Consider the following 27,386-nt stretch of genomic DNA (forward strand, 5'->3'; position numbering starts at 1 on the left):
ATGTTAAAGGTGCATATGATTTGTTATTATATGCCGTGAATTCAAAAAGTTCCATGACTATTCATAAAAAATTGTTACAGGACTGAAAAAAAGTACATGTTCTACATATATTTTTCCTCTAAACACTCATTACAACAAGGCATCCTCTAAACACTCATTACAACAAGGCAGATTTAAGCTTGGGGAACAGCATGAGATCTGTTGGGGTAAGATCAGGAGAATGTTTTACTGCATATTTTTCTTTGCTAAAAACTACATGACACAAGTGCCTTGTTTACTGGTGCATTGCAATGCAGCAGAAACCTGCCCCTTCCTTCTCACATGTTCCTTGTCACAGTCAAGTCGGGGAAGAAATTTCTGATGACTAATTCCTAATGAATCAAAAAAGTAATCAGCATGGTTTTTATCTTTGATTTCAAAGCACTCCTGTGAAGGTCATGATATCAAACCTCGTCTGGATCTCTCTACTCAGCTGTTTGGTATTTATTGGAACAATGAAAATCCACAATTCATCAACAGTAAGAATGTTTTTCTAAAATTTCTGGGTTATGTCAGCGCATTTCATAAAGATAATTCATTGAACCCTCAACTCATTTCTCCTTCTGCACTTTATATCCAAAAAAATTTGGAACAAATTTTACACACAATTATCTATTCTCCAATATGTATAATATTATGTGCACTATCAACACTCATACCAACCTGCTCAGCTGTTAATTTGATGCTGAGTTACTGATTTTCAGTGAGTAATGTCTTATATGTTCAACATTTTTCTGCTGTCAGACCGTCAACAGACTATTGTTCAAATGTCAGAGTTTAGTGGGTTATCTTGGAGCTTGGTTCAATGAATTTTATCTGAAGATTTGGGAATGAGAAAGGTCTCTGCCAAGTTTGTGCCTCTGATTACAGTTAAAAAGAATATCGAGTTGAAACTGGCAAAGAATGGTATGGTTCTGCTGACACACACTTTACTCACCTGAACTAGCGCTGTCATTTTTCTTATTTCCACATATGAAAAGGAACATAAAATAGCTGATTCAACAACATTTACGACATGAAAAAAAAGTGAAGAAGGATCTGTCAGTCATTACTGAAGATGAGAACAAAAAATGTTTTGGACAGTGTCACTGATTGGACAAATGTACAATGTGTAATGGAGAGTACTTTGAAGGTTGTTATATAAAAAAAATTAATTTATAGCTTTTATAAAATAATTGCTGTTTATCGGAGATGTCTAATCGTAATAGAACAAATCCCATTGTTTCAGTAAATTCTAAAATGATATTTTATTCCCTTATGGTTAGAGTGCGAGACCATTAATACTGGATAATGATGGTTATTGAAATTCCAAGACATAAATATAATTGAATTGTTTACTTGTATGTGAAGAATAAATATCATTATTTCATTAATTTAAAATATAAACTGTAGTATCTTTTGTGGTATTGAATTTTAGATCCCACAAAGCTATTTGATTGGGATATACGAGGTTGGTTTGAAAATTTTCTGACGTAACAAAGATACAAGACATTTTTTCTGAAATTTAAAAATAATTTTCAGCAGTCTCCTTGAAACTCTCAGTTGCCATCACTTTCCCAGCTGAAAAAACAATTTTTGCTTTTTCTGGAGCCGGTTCCCCAAAAATTGGAATTATTTCGCCTAAACTGCCCCAAAAGAGCGTTGGAAATGTTCATTAGAATACGTTTTTGGTCTAACATCAGCAAACCCAGCACCCAACACATGGAGAGCTTACTCATGCCTAAATGTTAATTTAAAATGAGGCAAACACGTTCTTTTGACATGTTCATAACCTCTGCTATCTCTATCTTTAATTCAGCGGTCGTCTAGTACCATTTGGTAAACTGTGGCAATGTTTTTGTTTGGTATTGCAGTTTTTGGACGTCCCAAACATTCATCGTCTACCAAGCTCTTAACACCCACGTTTAAATTCAGCAGCCCTAAATTTCACTGTGGTTAATGATGGTGCAGAGTCCCCATACACAGAATCCAACTCATCTTTGATTTTCGAATATGTATTGCCTTTCAAAAACAAATATTTAATGACAGCTCAATACTCGATTTTGTCCATTTTCACAAAACAACTCACCTCAAACGGCTGTTACGTAAAAACTGCGCGTCCGAAACTGCTGAAACTTTGTTGAGTTACTATCAATAAAATTCAGTAGCTTTTGGTTACAAGTGCTGCCATCTTCACGTTGAGGCCAGAAAGTTTTCAGACCACCCTCGTACAGTATCGGTACAAATACAAATTTTGAATTTTTCAGATTTATTAAGTTTCATTTTCAGGTACAAGATGTCCTGAACATAGATCTTAATGTGTAGTTTGTAAAAATAAACAATTTATTTTCTGTATAATGTTTTGGTTTTTCTGTTTTAGGTACAGAACCTTCAGAGTCAATTGGCAAATGTGATAGATAAAATTAAAGACCTGGAGAAGAGAACTGACAGAATGGAATCAAATGAAATACTTAATAATGAATAATGAATCCACCCAGTGTTGATATATTAACTTAACTGTGATATTTTATTTAGGCAATAACTCATAGTTATAGAGATATCTGATGTGTCTGAAACATATAATAAGTGCAAACATTATTAAAATTTCTTGCTACATTATGTAGACCTAAATAGGAAAAATACAACTGAATATTCCCATCTAAGAACTAAGGTATATATTTGTTTATTGTGTTGAAATGTGAAGCTTTATGTTTTATAAAAGCTTTTACCGCCACAGATGGATGAAACTCAGCATGCGATGGCCACCAAGCTGAATCCGACAGCTGGCACTTAGACTGAAAAGTTGTGGTGAAATTCATTTATTTGTAGACATCTGTTGAAAAAATCATAAATCCGTTTAGGCAATAATTTTTATTTTATTTGTTTGTTATATATTTATATGCATAGTATGAAAGGTGTATACTGTGTTTTAACTGTACTAATGTAATAAAAACAATACATTTATTACAATTTTCTTTAAATTTTCTATTATAAAAGTCAAATTTGTATTGTCATTTTTTACCGTGGTAACTATATTATTTCGTAAACATAATTATTTTTTTAGAATAGGGCCAACATTTTTTTAAGATGAAATTTATAATTTTTGCCCAACAACAAAAATGTGTGGCTTTGCAAAACATATAATTTCTTTTACTGGCGAGTCACAGATACACCTTTAGTTTCTTATAATGTTAATGTTTAAAGTTAGAGTTAACATTATAAAAAGTTCATAACAATGAATTATAATTATTCCAACTCCAAAACAAATTCTTTTTACAAATCTAAATTGCACTGACAAACTAGTTCAGGTTACACAGTTAATAAATAAAAAAATGTAAAAATCAGCATTTATTTATTTTTTCTACACAATACAACCATTTATAATGGTTTTAAGTATATTTCAATATACATTATTTGTTGATCGGTAAAGAATGACCATGTTTAAAATATGTAAAGCCAATTTAATCAGCCCATGGTGTTTTTTTGGTCTGAATGCCTAGCTGGGCAATAAAAGGGTTGTTATTATAACGTGCTATTGCCCAATTTCATACCAATGCTGCTTGTTATAATAAACACAAATGACATGTGATGATGATGATGATGATGATGATGATAATAGCACTTAAAGATGAAATAATTAAATTAAATTATTTAATGTCAACATGAATGTGTATGTATACATTGTTTCAGCTTTTATGGTTGTAGTAATGTATGTGTTTATTCTTGTTTTTAACCAACTGTTTTATTTTTTGATAAAAAAAACAACAAGATAATAGTTTCAGATTGCACCCCTTATTCTATCTGTCTTTTACAATAACTTTTATTTGCAAAATGATTTACTTCATTGTAAAATTTTGTTAACCATTTGGTTTTAACATTTAAAGAGCAAACCTGATTAGTTTATAGCTCATAGAATGTTGAGGGAGTATCTATTTAGCAATTGTAAACAAGTAGCTACAGGGTTATCAAAATAACAGTTCGCTCTAATTACTGCGCCCACAGCTTGAATTTACCACCCGTTGATTCCCTTTCGTTCTTTCTGAAGACTGAGCAACTCACCTGATTTTTCCCTTGGTAATAAGTAATAATTGTTTGGAATTAACATTGTATGTTCGTGAAGATTTAATACTATCTATATACAATAGCCATTAATCACATTGTCAAATATTTGTATGTACTTATTGTTGATAGCATTGATTTTACCAAGTGAAATGAACTGGAGATTGTATTTATTATAATTGAGAAATTTTTAGAAAGTGACTAAGAAAAGTGCATTTAAAATATAAATAATATCCTTAGTATGTATCTCTAAGCTACTTTTTTTAAATATAGGTACGTGTTAGCTGAGAAAAGTTAATTGTGTTCTTTGTTCCTTTGTTGTTTCTTATATTAAATTATGAATTTTCATTATTTTTACTTCCTTAATCTCTTTATCAGTATTCATTGAATTGTTCTGTTCATTTCATTGATGTATTTTATATAAACTGTTATACTTTCTTATTTAACAAGTTTTGAATAAAGTATTTTCTTGTGAAAACATTGTGTTCTTTTATTGCATTCAATGGAGTTGTTCAAATGGGTCCATTCAAAACATTTTGTAATTATAAGAAAGATGCTACATTATTACGAGACAGAAAATGCTGATAAATTTGACGACCTGATGCTATGCTTCAGCTCAAACAATACTAGATTTATATTATATTTATTTTTTATAAGTTAGTAAAGTTGAATGAACCTTGTTAAAAAAAAACTTTAAGGCATAAGATTAAACGTACACAAATATTAAAACGTAATCAACACGTGGCAATGAACTCTCCAAGTCATAATTCAGCAGAATAAGTGACGTAAAAACTACTTGATATCCAGTGTGATTGGAGCAAACACCAAACGTTGTCACTTCACAGAACAGGCACATTGTCGCAAACTCCATACTTTATTGTTTATCTCATATTACATTACACATAAGAAAATTGTTATTGCGAATTTAGTTCATGATTTGTTTATTTTAACCTAAATCATAGTGTTCAAATAAAAAAGTAAACTCGCCTAACATTCTGTTTAACAATCACTAGCTGTCCAAGGGTCAGTCAAATGTATAAACCATAAATTTATTATTCGTAGAAGAACTCGTAAAACATTTTACGTTTTCAATGTAGTCTTATCCTTCATTTTGGAAGCTTGAAGATCCTTTCTTTGAAAATACCTTCAGGTTGAATCGTCAACCAATTGCACATGCAATCCTCAATCTCTTAGTCATCTTCAATTTGTCTTTCTCCTACTGCCTCGTTCAAGGGCTCAGAGGCTATAAGGAGGGTGTTTAAGGGTTTCCCACTGCTCCTGGTTAAAAAACATATCTCTTGTTAAAATTGCATGTGTGAGATCTTGTTTGTCTTGGAAAAAGAATTGTATTCTCCATAGCTACACCACGGATATTCTTTCTGTAGCATGTGTTTTATGGGCACTCCTATGGCTGATACCCACCTCTGAAACAATCTCAAAATGTGCTAATGCACTGACCAATGTCAAATGTCCAGAAAATTTTTGTTAATTACCTGTAAATCAAAGTTGATTTTAAAGAAGAGCCTTTAACATTGAGCTGGCCTGTAAATTGAGCTAGTGCAGATAGACTTTGAGAATAATTTGTGGCCAGGTCATAGTTCCTGAGTCATGTGATATCTACATTAATTTCTGTGACAATGAGCCTAGTAAAGGTGTCCAGATTACTTGTAGGTGAAGTTTTGGATTTAGAAGTTTGAAGAACGGGGAATTTTAAAGACAACTCTAAAAGTGGCAACCATCAAATTTTCGACGATCCTGTACTATTTTATTTAACTAATGATTTAATGTTTAAGGGTATGTTACACCCTAACATGTTTTATATATGAAGAGTCAAAGGGTAAAAACGGGATTGTCCACTTTTACTAATTTTTCAGTAGAACATTTTTTTAAATGTGAAACTTAATATTTCCTATATTTATTGAATTATAGAGAAGAGTTTAAATTTGTAGTAGATGTGTAAACTTACAGATAATATAACTAACATAACTAAAGAGCTGTTAACCCAATCAATTAATTATGGTAAATTTTTTTTGATAAATGACTACAAAATTTACAGGGGAAGAATGAGCTTTGTCCACAGAAACAGAGAAAAACGAGCTACGTCCTTATCTTAAGATAGTAGGTTAGACAAGACAAATGAAACAAACCATTTTATTTAGACACAATATAATTGGTATTGTTAAAATAAAATAAAATAAGTAAATTCAGACAGAAATACACGGTCATCTTAATATAATTTCACAGAGGAATTGTCAATATTTTTTTGTTTAATTTCTTCACAATTTTTCCTCGTGGTAGATTTGAATAGAAATCTTTGGCCAAGAAGTTTGTGCAAAACTGTGATAGATGATTGACATCAGTATACTTGGCATCAGTAATTGGCAACATAGCTGTAATAGGACCACATCAAGAAACGCAGTCCCCAGTCCTCGAATTATGCTTTGATCAACATCCAAAGTATTAAATGGCCTTGGATTTTGTCTAGAAGTCTCAACAACATCAATCCAGTCTTGTGGTACTTCTGCCCTTTATTTTGTTTTTATTACTGCCATGTTGCGGTCTGACTCCATATACCTGTGACCTCTAATAGGAAATGTTACTTGAATTTTTTTCAAGTCGTTATGCTACGTGGGCTTCAAAGAAAAGGCATTTGAACAAGTTGTAGTTCTTGTTCTGCCCTCCGCACGAGTCGCAGAATATAAACAGTTCTTTGACCTCTTTGTCCAGTACTAAATTTATGAAGTTGTCTAAGAACGAAACAACTTCATTTGACCCCTTATTCCCTTATAGTCCTCCGTGTAGCTATAAAATACAGAATTGCTGGTAGATAATTAATGTATAATTAAACATGTAAAATCCAAGTTTTCTTCGATAATACGCATCGTTGGTCAACATATTCGGAAGATCCAAGTTTCTCTGAAAGTTCATACAGACAGCTGCAATTTGTTTATTATTTTCCCCTTTTCACGGCATATCTTCTTCCTAATGTAAAATGTATCTCCTTTTTCAAATGTTAGTTTTTTCAAAGTTAGCATTTTTTTTAATTCGCCTTCAGCTCTGGCCTTTTCTTCCCCATTTGGTAGGGTTTTAATTTTTACTGTAAAGTTCATTGCACTTCACTGCGTGAACATCACAAGTAGAACAAGTGTCGGGAGCGAGGATACCCGAAAGAAACATTGAATTTTTTATTGAAAATGTTCCTATAAGGCTCATATGATTCCTAATGTTGTTTGCAGCTCCGTATTCTTTATACATTAAATGCATTTTTCTAATGGTTAGATCTTCGGGGAGGTACAGTTTCTTTGACTTTGTATTGCTATAATGGCTTATCTTGCCCTTAAAGGATTTTATATGGTTACATACACAATTTATTTGTTCGGGGAAAGCTTGTGAGCCCGGTCTTTATGAGACCCTCTCTTGTCTCTAGGTGAAACGCCAAATGTTTTCAATAAAATCTTCTGCATCACCAACTTCCAAATTTATTTATTGCTAAATTAATTACAATCACTAATAAAGACTACCAACAATCACAGCAGATAGAGCATAACCACAACTAACAGAATGACTGCCAAACTAAACCAGCTGGGCCAAGAAACAGCTGATTAATAGAAGTGGACAAAGCACATTCTTCCCCTGTTTTTTGGACAAATCCCGTCCTTCCCGTGAACAGGAGTTTTTTTTTCTTCTTGTAGCTAAGGGACAAAGCCCGTTCTACCCGTGGTTGATTAATACACTTAAAAGATCAGATGTAAAGCTATAAGGATCCACCATAACCTCAAAAAAGAAAAAAAATGGACAAATCCCGTTTTTAAAACCCGTGGACTCTTCATATATGAATGAACGAGTTTCTGAACTATTGTTTTCATATGTAAAGCATTACTGATAGTCCTTTATTTAGCTACAAATAGATACGGAAACTACAATAATCTGAAATAGATCATATTTATGTTAGTTGATCAGTAGCATCAACAAAATTCAGTAATTTTGACAAGTTCCATAGGAGTTGTAATTTTTTGTAGATGCTTTAGAACAGCATTCATTTGACTTTCTGAGAGAGAGAGAGAGAGAGAGAGAGGTTGAACGATTGTTTAGACTGGAGTGAGCTGTTGTGTAAAATAGAGTCAAAGCTAGCAAAGGGCATTTTTGTCTTACGCAGATTCAGAGGACTAAAATACTTTGCCCTAATGAAATCGGCCTACCACTGCTTGCTCAAGTCGCACATCTCTCACTCTGTGGAGTGTGATGGAATTAAAATTAAACTAAATTTTTGTCTGGTAGAGGAAGGTACTTTTAACAATGCCAAACCTTTACAGTTATGAAATCTCTGTTTACATAAATTCAACACAATGGAAAATTTAAACAACATCCATACACACAACACTAGACATAAAAAATGTTTTCTGCTTCCTATAAGTTAAAAGTTTATGAAAAAAGCATAAATATGCCGGTTTAAAGGTTTATTGAGCACTGCCCATTAAAATCCAACCAATTGAAGGGTCAAAGAAATTCAAATCCAGTTTAAAAATTTTTTTTGTTACTGTTTTTATAATTTGAAAGAATTTTCAATAAAACTAACCAAGGTGCCTCCATGCACCCTATCATCCTTCCACTGCACTAAGCTGGGAGAAGAATGTCAAATAAGGCTTTTTGACATGTCCAATGCCTCAGATCAAATGGACGCACTATCAAGTAAGTAACACTGGTAAAACACTATAGCTATGGTTCATTAAAGAAGAAGCTCTTCATGTTGAAAAACAAATTAATTTCTTTAAAAACAATCGTGTTCTTTTAATGATTATAGCTATAGTATTTTACTTTATAAGAAAGTAGATCTAGCAACTATATAGGGATTGTGTGGCAGAAATTTGTTTTGGTAAAGCTAGTTTTGTTTATGAGACTTAGATAGTGGTACTATACTCTTGACTATCAGATAATATACTGTATGTATCTGATTGTCAAAAACTATACAATATACATAAATCTTTCGTTTAATGTACTCATATTTTAATATTAATGACTTCATTTTAAAATTAAATTTAACTACTTAAATTTAAAATGTTAAGTAGTTTATTTTTATTTTTTGAATTTACTTAGTGTAACATCTTTTAAATTTTCTGTAATATGTTTATAATTACTATTTTTTTGCTCGCTGCAAAATAACAAGTAACCACAATGTTTCAAATGACAAAAGATCTTAACAGTTCTCTTCATCAAATTCTTAAATAAAACTTTAGTTTTCTTCAAAACATACTATTGTCCATGTCTTAAAGTAATTAAACCTTTGCTATCAATCGTAATAGAGACCAATATTAAAAATCACACCTCTTACTAATGAAAATACTTAACATTTCTACGCAAGTATGGTAAAATAAAATCCAATTTAAAGAACATTGACTACACCAGTGTTTTATGCCCTTCCCCCATCCATCTATTATTAAATTTGTCCGTATCAGTCCATACTCTACTAGCAAAACAATGTTTTAGAGTAGTGATTTGAAATGCGCAGTGTTCTGGCTATAAATATGTTAAACATTATTTTATTGACATGGTTTATTGCAAGCATAAAGACGAATTTAGACAATGGCTTATTCCAAAAGCAAATTCAAGCTGATATTTATCATTCAAGTATGGGAAGAATGCATACTTGCAAATATTTGGCTGTTCTATACCTTGAACCCCGATTATGGATCCTCACAAGGATCCATAATCAAGGTTTGATCTCTATTATAAATTGTATATAAATAAGAGTACTAAATACTTCACTATATACTTTTTGCTTTAGAAAACTTTCAAGATATTTATACATATGACTACACTTAGATCTTGATAAAGTGGATTGGGTACTTTGGGATTATACCGACCACACCCAGACATGAATCGTTATTTCACATTTCGTTTCTACTGATTACTAGATTAGCGTAGTAGAACAATATTTCGTCAATATAAAACAGGAATTGTCTTATCGCAAACCCCTCCCCATCCTCAGACAGAGGTCAAAGTCGAGCGTCTAGTAGATAACGTGATTGCAGTCTCGCCGCCCGTTCAGCTGGTGCATCGCTTTGTTGTACTTCCGTGTTTTACCTCTACATTTCTCCAAACACAAAAATTCAACAAAAACAAACATTTACCAAACTAAACTCTTTATTTAAAAAACACTCAAAACTTGTTTTTATTCTTGATCACATTCCGCCACCCAAAATGCGAGTGCCTCCGGCCATCAGCGCGGGCTTCGGCAGCACCTTCGGTGCTGCCGAAGCCCGCGCTGATGTCGACGAAAGAAAAACATCCCTCGAGATAGTACCTATCAGTAAAATATCAAATTCTAGAGGGGCTAATCAGAAATATAAATTGAATTGTAATGGAAAGGTAATTATGTACCGTGCAAATCACGTGATGCCGCGCGGCCTGCCGTAATCAGGATTCTCGAGAAAGATAAGATAACAGCGACAACAATACCGATCACAATACCTGGAAATGCTTGTAAGTTTGTAATTTTGTAATTGAAGAGTTGTTTTTTCGTTCTATCATGTTTGTTTCTATAAATTTCTATTTTTGTGTTCTTCATACTGGTGTGGTCGGTATAATCCCAAAGTACCGTGGATTGTAACGAAAAAGTCTTTAAAGTTTAAATTTTCTCTGTTATCTCAAAATTTAAATGATCTTCAACCAGAACTAAATAAATTAAAATTTCTTGTTCCAAAATGTAGGATTTTGACTCACTTAGTCACACAAGTAAATAAATATTCCCTTATATAGTACTCGATTTTAGTTTTAAACTTGAGATTTTACAGGCATTGATCATGTGTGGTTGACAGTTCCCTCGTAGTTCCATAGATAGTGCTTGCTGTCACATTGTAGAGGTTATGTTTAAAATGAGTGTTTAAAGTATTGATAACGAATGTTTATCACTTAAGAGGCTAGAAATTTGATTGCGATTTTTTAACTTACATGTTTTATCTTGAGATATCAAGTTGTATACGCTCAGTATTCTAACATATCGGTTGTGTATGGCAGTTATCGCGAGTGAGCAGCTGAACTGTACTGAACCTAGTTGTGTAATCCTTTTAATCTCAGCCATGGTTATTCGTTAACTTTAAAGTGGCTTCTCTAAGTCAGTTACTGCAAACACGCAGCAGCGTTCACACTTGTTTGGCGCGGATGTGGTTAATATAATGTCTGCTAACCCAGCGGATGCTTGTGGTCTACTCGACCAGAGCATTCCACAGTGGAAGAGAGAGTTGATAATACGAAGACGAGCTCTCGGACGAACGCTTCAAGTTGGCAGTAGTTCCGTAAAGCTTACATGTCCAGCTGTCGTTGCTATAGTCCGGCAACCTGAGGGATTGAGTGCAATTGATGGTGTTACGAACAAACAACTTTCGTTGCCTGGCGATGTGTCATCTTCGTCATTCAGTTCACTGAACCAAAACTCAGTGGACTTTCACCCTAGTACATCCTCAGCTGTTGCAGTCCGTAACATGCGGCTGTTGGATGCATCCAACGAAGTGGATAACCTAGTGTTTAGTGATGTTGAAGTGAAAAATAAACAAGGTGAAGTTAATAGTGATATATGTGTGAACTATAATCTAATTATGGGTGAAGATAAATCATTTAGTAGTAAAAAGAAAAGATCTACCTCTAGATCTAAATGTGATCAAAACAACAGCATTAAAAGACAACAAAATTTATTTATTAATCAAGTGTCAAGTGGAGGAATGAATGGTAAAAGTAATAATGATGAAGATGGTTTATCAGATTCAAGTGAAGAACTTCAGTATGGACCAGGTATTGTAAATAAATTAAAAACCAAGTATTTAAGTATGACTTTACGAGAACAGAAACGGCAATTAAGACCATCAATTATAAATTTACGAAGAGCTACAAGTCTTGAAAACATGTTAGAAGGAGATGGAAACATGAATAAACAAAATAAGTCAACTGAAGAAACCGGTTTAAAGACTGAAAATGTGTCTGTAAACAACAAAAGTAAAACTTTTTCAAATTCTCTTGGGTTAAGCTCTCATCGAGCAATGAAATATTTAGGAAACCGTTCTCTAGAAACAATGAAAAGGGCTAGGTCAATGGATACATTATTAAAATCTGAATCAAGAACAATCCTTAAAAATAGCTTAGCAAGTGTTGATAATAAACATTTTATGAACCAAGCCAACGATTTCTCAAAACCTATAGCTTCTATTGTGAATGAAAATATTATAATAGTTGAAAATGTTCCAGTTAGCGTACCTAATACTGATAATTTAAATGATTTGATTCCTTCTAATGATTTGTCTAAACATTTAAAACGAAATATATCTGATGAAAAAGAATTACCTCCACCTGATCTTGTGAAACAAGCATTGAAAATATTTGAAACTTCACCAAAAAAGAGCTTAAAACCTGCAAGCCAAAACAACTTATCTAAACCTTTAGTGGGATCATCTAATTCTAATAATCAAGCTGTTAATAATCGAACTACAGATAAAGGGAAGAATAATTTTTCAAAACCCTCACTCTCTCCTAAACCAGTTCTTAGTCCGGAAAGACTGAAACAAAATAGGACACGTATGACTGGGTCTCCTAAAAAGAGTCAAAGTAGTAATGACACTATTTTGGTCAATCCTCTCCAATCATCAAAAAATGGTCAACATATAACAAAACCACAACTACATGTGGATACAACTGAATCTATTAGTAATGTTAATACAAACATATTAGCAAAACCCAGTAAAACAGGAATTACTTCTCCTAAGGCAATGAGTCCACGTAGCATCTCACCTGTTGTTACTGTGTTATCAAATAATGAACAAGGTTCTTCGACGACAGTTGACACTAGAGGTACTTCTATTATGGATTCACAAAATATGTTACAAAATACAGACGAAGTTGAAGAGGTTGATGGCAGAGAGTTTTCAAAATCAGTTCCTGAGGGTGCTTTAGAGAACATCCGAAGAGGAGGAGTTTCAATGCAGTTTAGCTTTAACAATGAAAACTCAGTTCATAATAAATCATACTTACCAAGATCAAAGAGCCCTGCACAAGCGGTAAACACATCACTTATTAAAGACAAACTTGAGAAGTCGCCTCCTGCCAGTATTGCTCCTTTAAGATCATCAAGTTCAACTCATACTAAGCAAGTTGGCATAATTAGACCCCTTGTAACTTCGAAAATGCAATCCACTCATCCATCTTCTCCACCATTAACAGAACAAGAAATTGAAAAAAATTTGATAAATCGTGTTAAATCCATAGAACAACCCATTAGTAAGGTCGTTGTTGCTATAAAAGCTCATCCAGATAATGTAGTTTTAGGAACAGTGTCACCTGAGACAGTCGCAAATAAAAACTTAACGTTACCCAACCGCGTGTGAGTGCTAATCCTAAAACAAGAACTCAGGGACTATGGGATGACAAACATTGGCATCAAAATCAAAATACAATTGTGTTTAATTTTAGTGATCGCAAGGAAGTACCAGATTATATTGAAAATGATGGCTTGATATTCAGAGGAATACGAGACCGACCAAGGGTAAGTTATTGGTGACTTTATTCTCATTATCTTATGCTAATAGTAGATCATGCTGGAGTCTTTCGCACAACCTAATAAAGAATATTATGTGGACATATATACATTCTAAATTCATCAGCAAATAATAATTGTGCAAAATATATTAAAGATAGGCTCTATTTGTTAATGTTAAATTTAAGAAAAAAAGGCTTTTTTCATTTTGCTCTACTCACTTCACATTATTTTTTGTTTCTCAAAATAAAACATTTTATAACTTGAAAAAGGAACTAGTAGTATAAAGGCTTGATATTAATGCTTGTGGCATTAAACTATGCCGCAGCCGTAGCAGGACCTCTACTTCATGCTTATGACAATGAACGAAAACATCGCTTAAGATGGCCTATCTTTAAAATATCAAAACAGTGGAGGCTCTGATCAGGAATGCTGTCCTTTAAGTTAACAGACTATTTGGTTTATAACATAAATGTGCAATATTTGTGTTTATGGGCACCTAAAACATGCTCTGGAGATGAAGGTATAGGCTACTGCTATAAAAATATTTTTTGTTAAAAGTGGTTTTAGATTGTTTTACAGTAGGTAACATGTGTAAAGTAAACAGTATAACATTTTGAAATAATACATGTTAAAGACCCTGAACAATGAGTTTTTCATTATAGCAAAGCTTAACTATTATACATTTGTATGCACTAAATGCTTTTGTAAGATATGGACAAAACATTGTCAATTTTGTAATGTTTATTATGTATATTATTAAAAATATACTTGTGTGTATATATGTATTCATTTATTCTTTTAAATATTGTTACTTCTCATAATACATAATTTTTGACATGATCTTCAGAGATTTATTATGTTTAGTTTTTCTTTTTTAAACTATGAAAAATCAACTTATTTTTTCATAGTTTAAGAAGAAAACTAAACCTTAAAGATAAGTCTCTGAAGATCATGTCAAAAATTATGTGTCATGAGAAGTAACAATGTTTAAAAGAATATTGGATAGTACAAATCATTTGAGGTTCTCTGTGTATAAATCATAGATAATCACATTTTCCCATTAACTTAACTTAAACAGAAGTTTTGGTTCTATCATATAAGTATCACTTTTAGGTTTACGTCTCTACATTGACTTCTGACAAACATGAGAAGTTTGAGAAACTAACAAAATTAATATTAATTAATTTTTCACATTGTTATGTAGTACGTTAAGAATACAATTTCATAGGAAGTTAAACTCAATAATTAAGTTAAAATCAGTTAATTTATTTTGATAAAAAAATATATAATTATATTTGTAATACCTCAGTTTTCACATAGGTAACTTATGTTTGAACTATAGCATGTTGTTTTTTAGTAGCCTGTCTTAGATTAAATTTTTTTCACTTTCATTTAAATCTATATAGCCTAAAGTTCTTCCCTTCATAGTTTGTATTGAATTTAAAATTAACTGTTACTTCACAATGAAAGAAGAGATAAAATGTGCTTTTTTTATTCCAAAACAGTTATACATTTAAGATTAACACACAAACAGATAAAAAAATTAGATCTTTCAAAGTTATTTCAAGCACAAAAGAATTTTGACGATTATATCATATAACGGATATAGTAGTTTACAGTAGGCTACATAAAATTTATTATACAATTAAAAATGCATTTCCACCACAAATTTCTGAAATAAAATTTGGTAAAAATTTAATTTAAAGTAATAATAGACAGTAAAGATGGATTTTAATTTTTTTTAATGCCTGTCTCAAAGAAAAGATATCAAATTAGTATGCAAAAAATGCTCAACATTAAAATAGTGTTAATGTAGATCTCAAACACCATACTTACTCTATATACAATTACTTATACAAATTTTAGTTATAAAAATTAGGCATCCATGTAGGTTAAGTCCTCGATAGTGTGAAAATAAAATATATGTAATATCCAAAAATGAGTGGCGATATGCAAAAACATATAAAAAAGAGTTGGAGGAAGACATCATAAGATTGATTTTAAGGAATAAATTTTTCTACATAATTTGTTTTTTTTTCTAAGCACAAATGCATGGTATACAAGACATAAGTTCTTCAATCAATTTTACTTTAACTTTTTCTTGGTTTGTAATAATAAATTAATTCTAAATGTGCTAGATTTTCAATTTTCTCTCTGGTATCCAAATCACCCTTTCAACAAACATAATTGCCTAACATAATGTAGCTATATAGTTCAAGTATGTTATTTAGGTGAAGAAAATGTTTTGCCTCCCGATTTTTTTGCACATACATACAGAATTATACAATTTTAAACTATATCGCTTATTGATGATGTAAGTATTCAATTTTTAATGCAATCATTAGGCTTTAATAATTGCCACTATTTAATGTGTTTCTTCAATATCCTATGATAACTGTTACTTGGTGTTATAAAGGATCAAATTTTATGTAACAAAGTTTTTAGTTAAATATTCTAGGTTTTATGTATGATAACTAGGGAATAACCAGTACAGACTAGTTAGTGTAATGAAAACTATTATCAGTTAAAAATTGACCCCTTGATAAAGTTATGATGAAACCTTATAATGATAATAATTGTACTTTTTCGCCTTAATTGCTATAGGATTATTTAAATTATGGATTTTAATATATTATCCTGTTAATTTTACACAGATTCTCGACAACTTATCAATCTCTTGTTTTATATCAATGAATCAATACTATAATCAGTGTTGTCACACTAAAACATTATCATCCCAAATAGTATTGTGTAGTGTCAGTGAGTTATAAGCTAACTATTTTAAGAATGTTTTTTCACATAGATTGATATTGTTGAAGGTATCTACATTAAAAGTATTTATCCATGAACTCTTACCTCTAACAAAGTTATGAAAAAATGTTCAATTTGCTGTCTCTTTTTCATCTTAATAATTATGTTATGTGAAAAGTGAGACTATGTATTCAAATCGTTATAAACAATAACTTTAGGCTATATGTTTGTGTGATAAACTGCATGTTGATAAGTATATTTAGCCAAAATTAATATTTAGGGTAATATGTTTAAAGGGTTTTCAACGCATAATGTAGCAAGTACATGGCGACATCTAACATGAAATATGCTACTGAAGCATTAATTAAGTTAACTGTTAACAGATCTGAAATGCTTTTGTTTATTCATGTTATAAATTACTGACTGATAATAGCCCTGCATATTATGTTGGATTTATCAAATGGTTCTAACTGAGTTCACATAGTGTTTAGATAACATGGGGAAAAAATATTTGTATCGGTTATATAAGAATTCCAGTTATGTTTCAATGGGTTTGACAAGTTGATTATTGTTAGCCTTGTGATTTAAAACCTTTTGGGAAGGGAAGGGATGGTTTTTTAGGCTTAAATCCCCCTGACCTAATGTGTTAATGAACAATTTTGCTATATTTTCCAATATTTTGTGTATATTTTTATTCTTACAAGATAAAAAATAATACAAACAATTTATCCACCAAGTAAGATTGTGTGAAAATTCCTAACATTAAAATTATTATTTTTCCATTTTCACCATGACAGCAAAGTGGTGACCTAAATTCTAAAAGTTTTTGAAAAATGTTGATGACAATGTGACAGAAACAGGTCTATCCAAAATTGATTATGGTTCCAAATGTGTCTTTTCAGAATTTGTTTTAGGGTATTTCAGAACAATACCTTACAAGGTATAATTTTCATATCCTATACATCTTCAGGTATAATTTTTATTTATTGGGCTCTCCTGGAAATGGTATTATATTGAGATTTATGAGACTGAATTCTGTTTTAACATTATTTTTAACTTCAAAGTATTCTAATAGTTTATGTGGAATCAATGATTCTCATGCATATGTAGAGAAAGTTGTAAATTTTCTATCAGTATGTAAATTGCTTTCCCAACATATCTTCTTGTGGCAAGCACAGTAATATATTAATTTTTTGGCATAATTAACAAGAAGAAAAATAATAACAAAAAATAGGTTTTGGCAAATTCCAATTAATTGTTCTACATGTATTAAAATATTGATTATAATATAAATTACTATATAAAATGATCATATATTTTATTTGTGTATGTTGGTAATATTTAGTGAGGGTACTGATCCACCCCTAAACTCAGACCAATAGAATTCTGGAAGAATCAGGATTCAGAAGCTCAGTTAAGGAATCAGGCGTAGTCACTACCATTTTCACATAGTTTAGTGTAGTACAAATGTCCCAGTTATTATTAAATATTGAAAAGTGTTTGCAATTTGTAGTACATGATTACTGAGTCACACTGGTAGCTCCCCAGAAAGTTAAAGCTCCTTCACATCTTTTGGTTAGAAAATATTGTAGCAGTTTATGTGGAAATTCACAATTGGCAAAGGTGCATATGTTTAACGGAATCAAAATTTTTCAAGGAATCCAAGAAAATTCTCTGTTGTTTGATATATCACTAAGATTTTATTAAATATATAATACAATCTCAACTGTTTTGTTGTGTTTTATTATTCAATCCAAATTGAAATTTATAAAAAGTTTCACGTCATTCTAAATAACTTAATATGCCCATAAGGAAATGTAATCCTTATGTTGGGAGTTTGAACAACTCAAGTTTGGAATTAAACATTTAATACCTTGAGCTTGCCAAACTAGTCTAAACAAATTCATAAACTTTTGATATGGGTGGATATTTTTAAACCAAATCGCTTGTTTAAATTCAGAAATAGAAGAATTTATGTCAAAATATTTAATTGTTGAAATGGTACATATATACAATGAAATGGTAGATAAACTATGAGTTGTTCTAAAGAACTCAAAATATCTTCAGTAATGCCATTATGAGAATTGTTATGTGTCTGATATAAGTGCAGGAATGGATATGTTCACTGGATTGAGAGGTGTAGCTACCACTAACTGGTTGTTACATTCTTTCCACTTTCTACCGCTCCAAATGAGCATCCAATTATTTGTTCAATGCAAAGAAACGCAATTCAAGTAAAAGTAAAACATTTAATGTACCGATAGTTTGTGCAAGTGTTAATATTAAAAATGAAGTGTGCATTTTAACTTTACACGATGTTATTTATTGGTGCAGGGTTTTGTAATTAAAGGCAAGGCACTGCGTATTTAACAGTGCCAACCAGGGGGTCAGTAAATCTTGGAAGGTTTAAATAAAATAATTGGTCAATTCAACAAAACAATCAAACAAGTTATAGAATATTTTAGTGTCAAAGTATATTCGTAGAAAGCCTGATAAATAACCAAGTTTTTAGATGATATTACAATAAATGAAACTTAAAGGCTCTCAATCAGAAAATATTCAGAGATGAAAATGGTAGTTTTACATGTTAGGTGATTTTTCAAACAAAAGTAAAACATTTTCTTTTAATATTTCGACGATTTTGTGAATAGTGCCTTTTTGTGGATAATGAACTTATTTGTTTACCTTATTATCGATTAAAACTTGACCATTGTTTGCAGGGAGCACAAGATAACTTAGATAGTAAAACGGTCTAATACTGACTGCCAAACCCCGACCCAGGGGGGTTTACCATAGTGAGATATTCTTGGTCACATAACAAATTACTTCCGAGTTTGGGACTGAGAAATAACGGAAGGGGATGATCTCCCGAGGAAAATTAGGAGTTAAAAATATATTCATGCATTTTCTGCGTAAATCCAAGCTTTCGAGTTGTGTACAGTGTATATTAATATAGAAATAAATTATTTAATACCAAGAAATCCCATACGTTTTTTAATCAAAGCTCACTCTAAGCCTGTACTAAAATTGGGTAATATTCGAGTCGTGTCTCTGTGACTGGCAAGGGGCAGCTACCACTACTGTTAGTAATTTGTTTGTACGAGTGCAAGAACTTGGGGTATGTATTGCAACACAGACCACGTGTAGGTAATTGGATCTCTTTAGACTCACGTGACTCCAGATTCCACTGCGTCAGATACCAGACGCTGCAAATACTGAAGCTAAATTCAACATTCAAATGTAGGTAATAATATAAAGTTTAGATGAAGTTTTAATTTCGTATGATTGGTGCTCATTCCGGGTTTGTATTCATGTATCTCAGCGACAAGGCTGCTATTTTTTTATTTACTTAAAATACTAATCATCAGTTTTTTTAGATCTCGTTTTACTTAGTTTTATAAAGATAAACAGTTCGTTGCTATAGTACTAGACATAGCGTTACAGACCTGGTCGTTGGCTGTATTATTGTTATTAATAACATAAAGAGATCTCAATTAATAGTGTTGTCGTAAGAAAGTAATCTTCTATTTTTTATATACACATCCAAAGTTCAATAATGTATCACAGGTCTAAGTGCATTAATATTGTATACTATAGCTAGAGTTGCACTGATATAAATTTACACCAGTTCATTTGACACAGCCCAGGATTGCAATATGTCTCGTACTATTGATGAAGTTGACAATAGAACTGAACAGTTTGTTTCTTATCGATTATTACTCCCATTTAACAATGCCGCCACTGCAGCGTGTCGTCTTAAATGCTAAAACGGTGACTCAGTCAGTTTTCGGTTGTTTTTGTTTCATTCTATAATCACAGACCTTTTCTTCATCACATACATTTACTGAAGGTTGAAAAATAGAAAAACACCTTTGGTCGTTTAAGGGGGTTTAATATTAGTAATTAGACGATTTGTATATCACTCCTACGAAAAAACATATGATGATAAAAAATGGTTATCTTTACAGTATGCGTATGAAATATTGCAGGAGGGGATGATATGGTTTTAATATTAACACAACCTATTGAATGACACTGCACCATTATCGAACTCAGTGTTCCTCATATAGAAATAGACTTACAATTTCAAGTCTCGTTTTTGAAATATCCTGTGGACAGACGGAAAGAAATAAAATCTTTCCAGCCCCTCGATTGATAGACTTCGTTAATATACCAAAACCAAGGATCCTTATAAACGAACACGAGTGTGTGCTTGTCTACCTCCGGGTTCCATTTTCTGATCAGGTTGAAATCTGATATGACCCTAGTCCTCAGACAAAAAAGCTAAATATAATACTTTCTTCAGAACCTTTCCACCACTGTGAAGTACAGTAGTAAACTGTGCTTTGATGCTAGTGAACACCAGTAGTAACAATACTGGCAGTAAAATAATGTATTGCTGTATTTTAAATTTAAATTTCAAACCTGTCTCACTTTCATAATTTGGACAAAACTTTGTCAACAATCTACGAATATTTGGTATACGTTCTTGGATTGCTTCTTTTGGTTGATGTGGAGATAAAACCTAATATATTTCTATTAATTTTGATAAGAAATAAGTGACCAGTGTAAACTTATAATGAGTGTATTATTGTATTAATTCGGTATAATAATACACATTTCTCCCCTGTGAGAACTATAGTTGTATTTCATTTATATAAATAAACTACTTTACACAGTGTATTACTGACTAAACTTAGCTAAGCTTGTCGTCACTGAGGGGGCTGAAAAGTTTCATTTCTGTCTGTCTGTCTTTCCGCACGATGTTTTGAAAACGAACTGACCTGTAGACTTGTGCATGAAGCTTAAGTTACTCGCATATACAGGTATGAGGACACTAAGTTAATGGTACATGTCACAACATTGAATTTGCCTGAGCGTTAGCGAATATTTTTATATTGGTCTTATAGGTAACTATGAGAAGATACCAGAGTAAATAACTTTGTAAACAAAAACACTCATATGAATCCAATTTAATGAGCAAGAATGTAAATATATTGTGTGGCTAGATATCCAAAGACTCCATATGTAGACTGTAAATTGTGCATGAAACTTTATTTCTATCTGATGCGTAATTTTCATGTCAGTCTTTTTCGTATGATTTTCTGACTGTGTGAATGAAATTAGATTTAGATTCGAATTTTTGCATGTAACCTCAGCGAATCTTGTTACGAAACGTACCTTTCTACCGTTATGTTAGTGAATGATCCGTAAAGCAATGATATTAATAAAGTTTTAGCACATCTGTTTTTAGGAAATGGTCACTAGTTTTTAATACCTTCCGCGCCATAAATATAAGGCCAACGAATGGTATAGACGCTATTAAACTCTGATGCCGAGGGACTGGCCCGCTTAGCTGAGCCCTCCGTACGGTCCCCTACAGATTGCCTATAACGGACTGTTCTGTTAATCACGGGCTTCAAGCCCAACCGACTACTGTACTGTTATTTGCCATCATCGCCGACATTCCGTGCGCAGTCGCAGTCATGGCCAACATTTTACAACGTTGGTTTAAAAAAAATAGTATTTGGGACTTTGCCTCAATGCCATTTTACTCAACAATTAAAGGCAACCGTAACGTAAATTTCACGTTAAACACCTCAAGAAAAGTTAGTTATTATCAGTAATAAAAAGGTTATGTCAGTTTGAACATTTTCACCAAAAATGTTTCGCACTGAAGGAATAATGTGAGATATTTTAAACTTGTTCTTGTACATATACTTATTGTAAGTCTTGTTATTTCTCTTTTATCAAGCAACATAGTTTTTCCCAATCTATCTTGAGCTGTATCTACGTATATTGTTTGGATTGCAAGATATTATGTACAATATGTGGAATATACCGTGTAAACGTAACCGTAACCATTATACTCATTTACTATTATATATATATATATATATATATATATATATATATATATATCATTATCCTACTTATATATTTGTTTTAAATATGTAGCAAGTGGGTAGAGTGAGTGAGATAAAAATTAGTATACAACATAGATAGAAAATTACAAACCAATTTGCAAAATACATTTTCAGCAATATATTCAATGTACCTTTTAAAATTAAATTAAACTAAACATTTTGCACACTTCTTTAAATTAAATTGAATTTTAATCCAATTAAGTAATAAAATTAAAATTACCTGCTGCGTTATTTATTATCTTCACTAATCTGGTATTTTGATTTTGATGACTGGAAGTGGTAGCGGAGAAAAACTAACGTTTCATCCATTTTTAAAAAGGACTATTTAATCTTTAATGGTTAACCGATAATTAAAACATGTAATATAATGAGGCAAGTTATGTTACACATTTATCTTCATATAAAAGTAGTAGTACCTAAACTATTATTTTCGTACTGTTATTTTATTTATATGGTAACACCTAATGTAGATCAATTTGCGTGACAAAATTATACTTCCGTGCTGCAAACTTTCCTAAAATTACTAAATTTTTTGAAAAATGTGTTTTAAATGCGGAAAATCGGGGGGGATTGCCGCGTTGAGTTCCCAGGATTGCAATTCCCACACACAATAGATGTCAAATACTTGCAATTTTTCGGTCGTTAAAATCCGACGAGATAGGTTGATAGGTGAAAGACCAATTTATAGTTTGCCTAACTGATTACGCAGACGGAAACGATGAATGGGATTGATTAGAGGTCTAACACACTTTATTGAATTCTGTGTGATAACACAACACAAGTCAACACAGCGCAACCTAAATATGATCCTGTGTTGTCCCGCGTTAACAACCAGACCTGCATGACACACCACGCCACTGCGAGCCAACCACCACTTGGTAAACGATATCTGGACCTGGGAACCGGTTTGCTTGCAGAAATCAATCTCCATACATTTTACCAAACTGAATGTATAATCCAAGCTCTTGAATTCCAATCCTTGAATTTACACACAGACTTTCATCACAAGCGGCTTCCCCTTAAAATATCACTGAAATTAATGTTTTTTTCTCGTTCTCACAATCGATGGTAAATGGTTGAGTTTCAAAACGTGAAATCGTTACAATTATAGCCCAACCAACATTCTTTTTAATAAGGGTACTATTTTATAATGTGATGAGTAATAGAAGTAGCTTTGTTGTTTTTACCTTTGGTTGTCAAACGAACTTGATCGTTCGCGCTAGAATGCCAGTAAGTAGGCCCACGGAAAAAACTTTAGAACATAGGAGCATTTTTATAATGTGATGAGTAGTAGAAATAGCTTTGTTTACTGTCGATATTAGAAACTAAAATTTTAGTATCTGAAATTACATTGGATTTATCGTTTATTTCGGTTATATATATGACTGTGGACAACACGTTTCGGAGAAGTTCGCTTTCAGGGAGTACCCGACGGTAGAATTTGATAAGATGCTGATCACTCACTCAATAATTATTTAGGAGCGACATAGCCTAAAAATATAAAGGAATTGGTTGTTGGATTAACATGAATTGTAATTGTATATAGGCTATATATATATATATATATATATGTTCATAATTATTTATTACATAATTTATAATTATATATTATTATATAATTTAAAATATATTTATTTATTATATATTTACTAGCAGATACCCGCGGCTTCGCACGCATTTTCCTGTTGAAACTCTGACAATATATTCATGTATTCGTTATATATGACATAATAAACACTCCTGAGATAATCGATAGTCACTCAAAGCTATTCCAATCTCCTGGTCCATTTTAGATTTAAGTTTAAAGAACAGTGTTTTGGGGTCCTAAAGTTGTAAAGTGAAACAGTTTTTATAAGATTCGTATTCCCTCCAACATTCCATGATAATTTATTGAAGTGCTCCGACGATTTCAGTAACAATAAGAGTTAGCCTCTTTACAGTTCCACAATTGATTTAAGCTGTTGCACTAACCAAAACAGTGGTCTCATATGTTGGTTTCGGAGCGTATAAATAGCATTTCCATGGCATTAGATGGATTATTGATCATTGGCGCAATCAAAATTTAAAATGAGATAATAACTTCGTCTCTGCAATCTGCATTACACTACTGATCAAGCAGTTTACAGTAATTTAATAGTTACTAAAATTTCAATGTTTCTGCCTTTTTGATGAACTTCAGCTGAAAGTGTTAACAGCTGAAAGTATCGGTTCACTTTGTATTACGTGTCGTAGCGCATCTTCCGGATCCAATATAAAACACTCTAACATCAACAACAATTTATAAATAAAAAATTTATTAAATAAACTATTTAAATCGGAACAAATCATGAATCTAAACCATTCTCGAATCCCCTTCAACACACACAAAAAATTTCATCAAAATCGGTCCAGTCGTTTAGGAGTTCAGTCACATACATACAAACACAAGAAATATATATATATATATATATATATATATATATATATATATATATATGTTTCAATTAACACTAAAACTTTCAATAAGGCCAGGGAGACGTTGACAGGACTAGTTCAAATACTCCCACGGTTCGTTTGGTGCATCCTTTCTCGATTAGTCCAATGTTCTTTTGACTGAATTAAATTAAAATTAGAATAATATAGTTTATATTAGTTATCCTTTATAGCCATTATGTATTGCTTAGATTTTACAATGCAGTGCGAGAAACTGTAGCAGTGGTCGAAAGGATTTGGTCCAAACACCGGAACTGCTTTCCTCTTCCGGTGGTCATGGTAGACCGACCGTACAGGAAGTCCTCTGTATTCGCTACGGACTGAACGAGTTTTATGTCGAGAAGTCTGATCTTTTACTACTGTATGTTGAACATCTCCTACCTACACGCATTCATAAAGTTGAAGGCACTATGAAGCATTTAGTATCTAACATTATATGCAATGTATGAAGAGCATGATGTTTTAAATGTACAATAAATTAGTACCTGAATTTCGACCATATTATGTAATAGACGGATCTTTGGACCAGTTCGTTAGCCAGTATCAACCAGTAAAAAATTTCTAAATAGCAAGTTCGCGTTAGTACACTCATTTTGGCTCGCTGAACGAAGAAAAAAATAAATTTGTTTCTGAAAATATAAATAATTTTAAATTTATTTTACACAGATCCGTTTTTATGTATCTCAAGATTTTAAGATGGAATAGGAAAATCTGTATTGAAGTTATTATGCATCGTAAAACAATATGGTAAATGGCTTTGCAATTTTCAGATCGTATATAAAGACTCTAAAGACCGTACATAGTTCTTAGAAGTATACTATAACAGTGAATCAATACAAGTGAACACGTTTAAAAACATGTTTCTTTCTGATTGCAACCAGTCTTTTTTTAGGAATTCTTGTTTTTAGAAACTACTTGTATGCTTATAAAATTGAACTATTTTTTTTGTTTTAAGGGGGATTTGATACCTCATATACCTGCAATGTTCAATTTAACAACTGTGATGTTCCTTTTCTTAAAAACTGTGAGAGATATAAAATTTAAATTTTAGGGACTTATTTATCAACACCTTAACACATGGATTTAAACAAATAATGTTTTTTTTTGTAAATTTTATAAATAATTGTGTATACCTCAAAATGGTTCTGTTAACGTGTTTGGTGTAAGGGATAAGTGGTACAAATTTGAAGAGCCTAATGTCGACTAGTTTTTTTATATAAGGAACGTTTTATGTAAAACACTGTTTTCGGAAAATGGAGTTAATTCACAATATAATTTTTTTTAGTACATTCTTGCAACTCCTGTCATCCTCTTCCTCTAGAGTTTAATTCTATTTGAACATGAATATGAATCGTATCTGCAGATATTAGGAGTAAGTTTTAAATTTTATGAGTTTTTGGAGTGTCGGTAAACGTAGGTCTTGGCTACTTCTTGAAGGCTCAGGTTTAGACATAACTACCATTTAAGTTGTTGGATATACTGTGGACTTTTAAAGTTTGTTTATAATAACACACCTTTTTGAGAAAATCTAATGTCATATTGAGTAGTGAACCCAACATATAAAACAAGAAGCGTTCTGTATATCTGCCTATACAGTATAATGTGCATGACGTTGAATAAATACAAAGTTTAGTCCATATAACGCGTTTATAAATAACCTTTTCAATCGATTCCAATTAAGATAAAAAGCAACACGCAAAAATAAAATAAAACCATTTTTTGCAATTTTGCGCCATTTTGAGATACTAAACGTTCGTAAAATTATGCATAGTGTAAATATGTTTTTTTTTTTTTTTTTTTTTTTTTTTTTTTTTTTTTTTTTTTTTTTTTTTTTTTGCGAATATATTGGCAGATTCAAATCTAATAATACATCTTCAGCTCGATATACCAGAAATGACATGTGGAATATTTTGATAACTGAACTCATTTTTTTCAACTTTTCTAATTTAGTATGTGATCAACTTTATTGAAATCCAGTGGTATTTTTATGAATATAACTAGGTCGGTGGTCCTGAGACACTGAGAGTGTTTGAGAGTTCCAAAGACGTTGGGAAATGTAATTTGAAGAATACGTTTGGACTGTAAGCATTTGAACCAAGTTTGAAACGTATTAAATAGTTTAAAATTATGTGAACAGGGAGCAAAAAAAAACCCCTCCACTGATAATAAAAATATCACAGTGATGATGGAAACGTCTACGCGATCTGTAGGGAAATATTTCAGGTAACGATTTTGCAGACTGAATAATTATTAAAATTATTTGTTCCAAAATTGTAAAAATCTAATACCATACATCGCAAAGATTCTACTCAGTAGGCCTACACAGACAATTCATATAATTTTTGTGAGTTGTTTCCAGACTAAGGTTTTACAAAAACATTTTTGATATTTATTCAGTTCTATTTTAGTTGTCTGGTCAAATAAAGCTCCAATTAATTAATACTTGTATTTTTTGGATTAACACTAAATCCAGACACAATAAAATTGAACAACGTCCAATGAAAGTATAGCTTAATATATTCTAGTGTGAGACCGGCCTGTCTTTAAATGGTAAATATGGACCAATTTGCTGCGATATAAGGAGGGTCCTTTTCATATGTTCAAGCAGTGCGTGTGTGGTTCTACAATATATTTATAGT

The 27,386-nt window shown here is 31.8% G+C and overlaps 2 protein-coding genes across 2 annotated transcripts in view; both read left to right on the forward strand.

Annotated features, from left to right (window-relative positions):
- LOC124359495 (POC1 centriolar protein homolog A) overlaps positions 1-4,555 on the forward strand; it is a 31,277-nt gene extending 26,722 nt beyond the window's left edge. Inside the window, exon 10 of the mRNA XM_046812266.1 lies at positions 2,399-4,555. Coding sequence (XP_046668222.1) covers positions 2,399-2,503 — 105 coding nt within the window. The 3' untranslated portion in view covers positions 2,504-4,555. The remainder of the gene's footprint in view (positions 1-2,398) is intronic.
- Positions 4,556-10,914: 6,359 nt separating this feature from the next.
- LOC124359496 (nucleoporin nup124) overlaps positions 10,915-27,386 on the forward strand; it is a 59,386-nt gene continuing 42,914 nt past the window's right edge. The window contains 2 exon segments of the mRNA XM_046812267.1: positions 10,915-13,415; positions 13,418-13,603. Of these exon segments, the coding sequence (XP_046668223.1) occupies positions 11,250-13,415; positions 13,418-13,603 (2,352 nt within the window). The 5' untranslated portion in view covers positions 10,915-11,249.

This window comes from Homalodisca vitripennis, chromosome 4 (assembly GCF_021130785.1).
Source record: "Homalodisca vitripennis isolate AUS2020 chromosome 4, UT_GWSS_2.1, whole genome shotgun sequence".
Taxonomy (NCBI): domain Eukaryota; kingdom Metazoa; phylum Arthropoda; class Insecta; order Hemiptera; family Cicadellidae; genus Homalodisca; species Homalodisca vitripennis.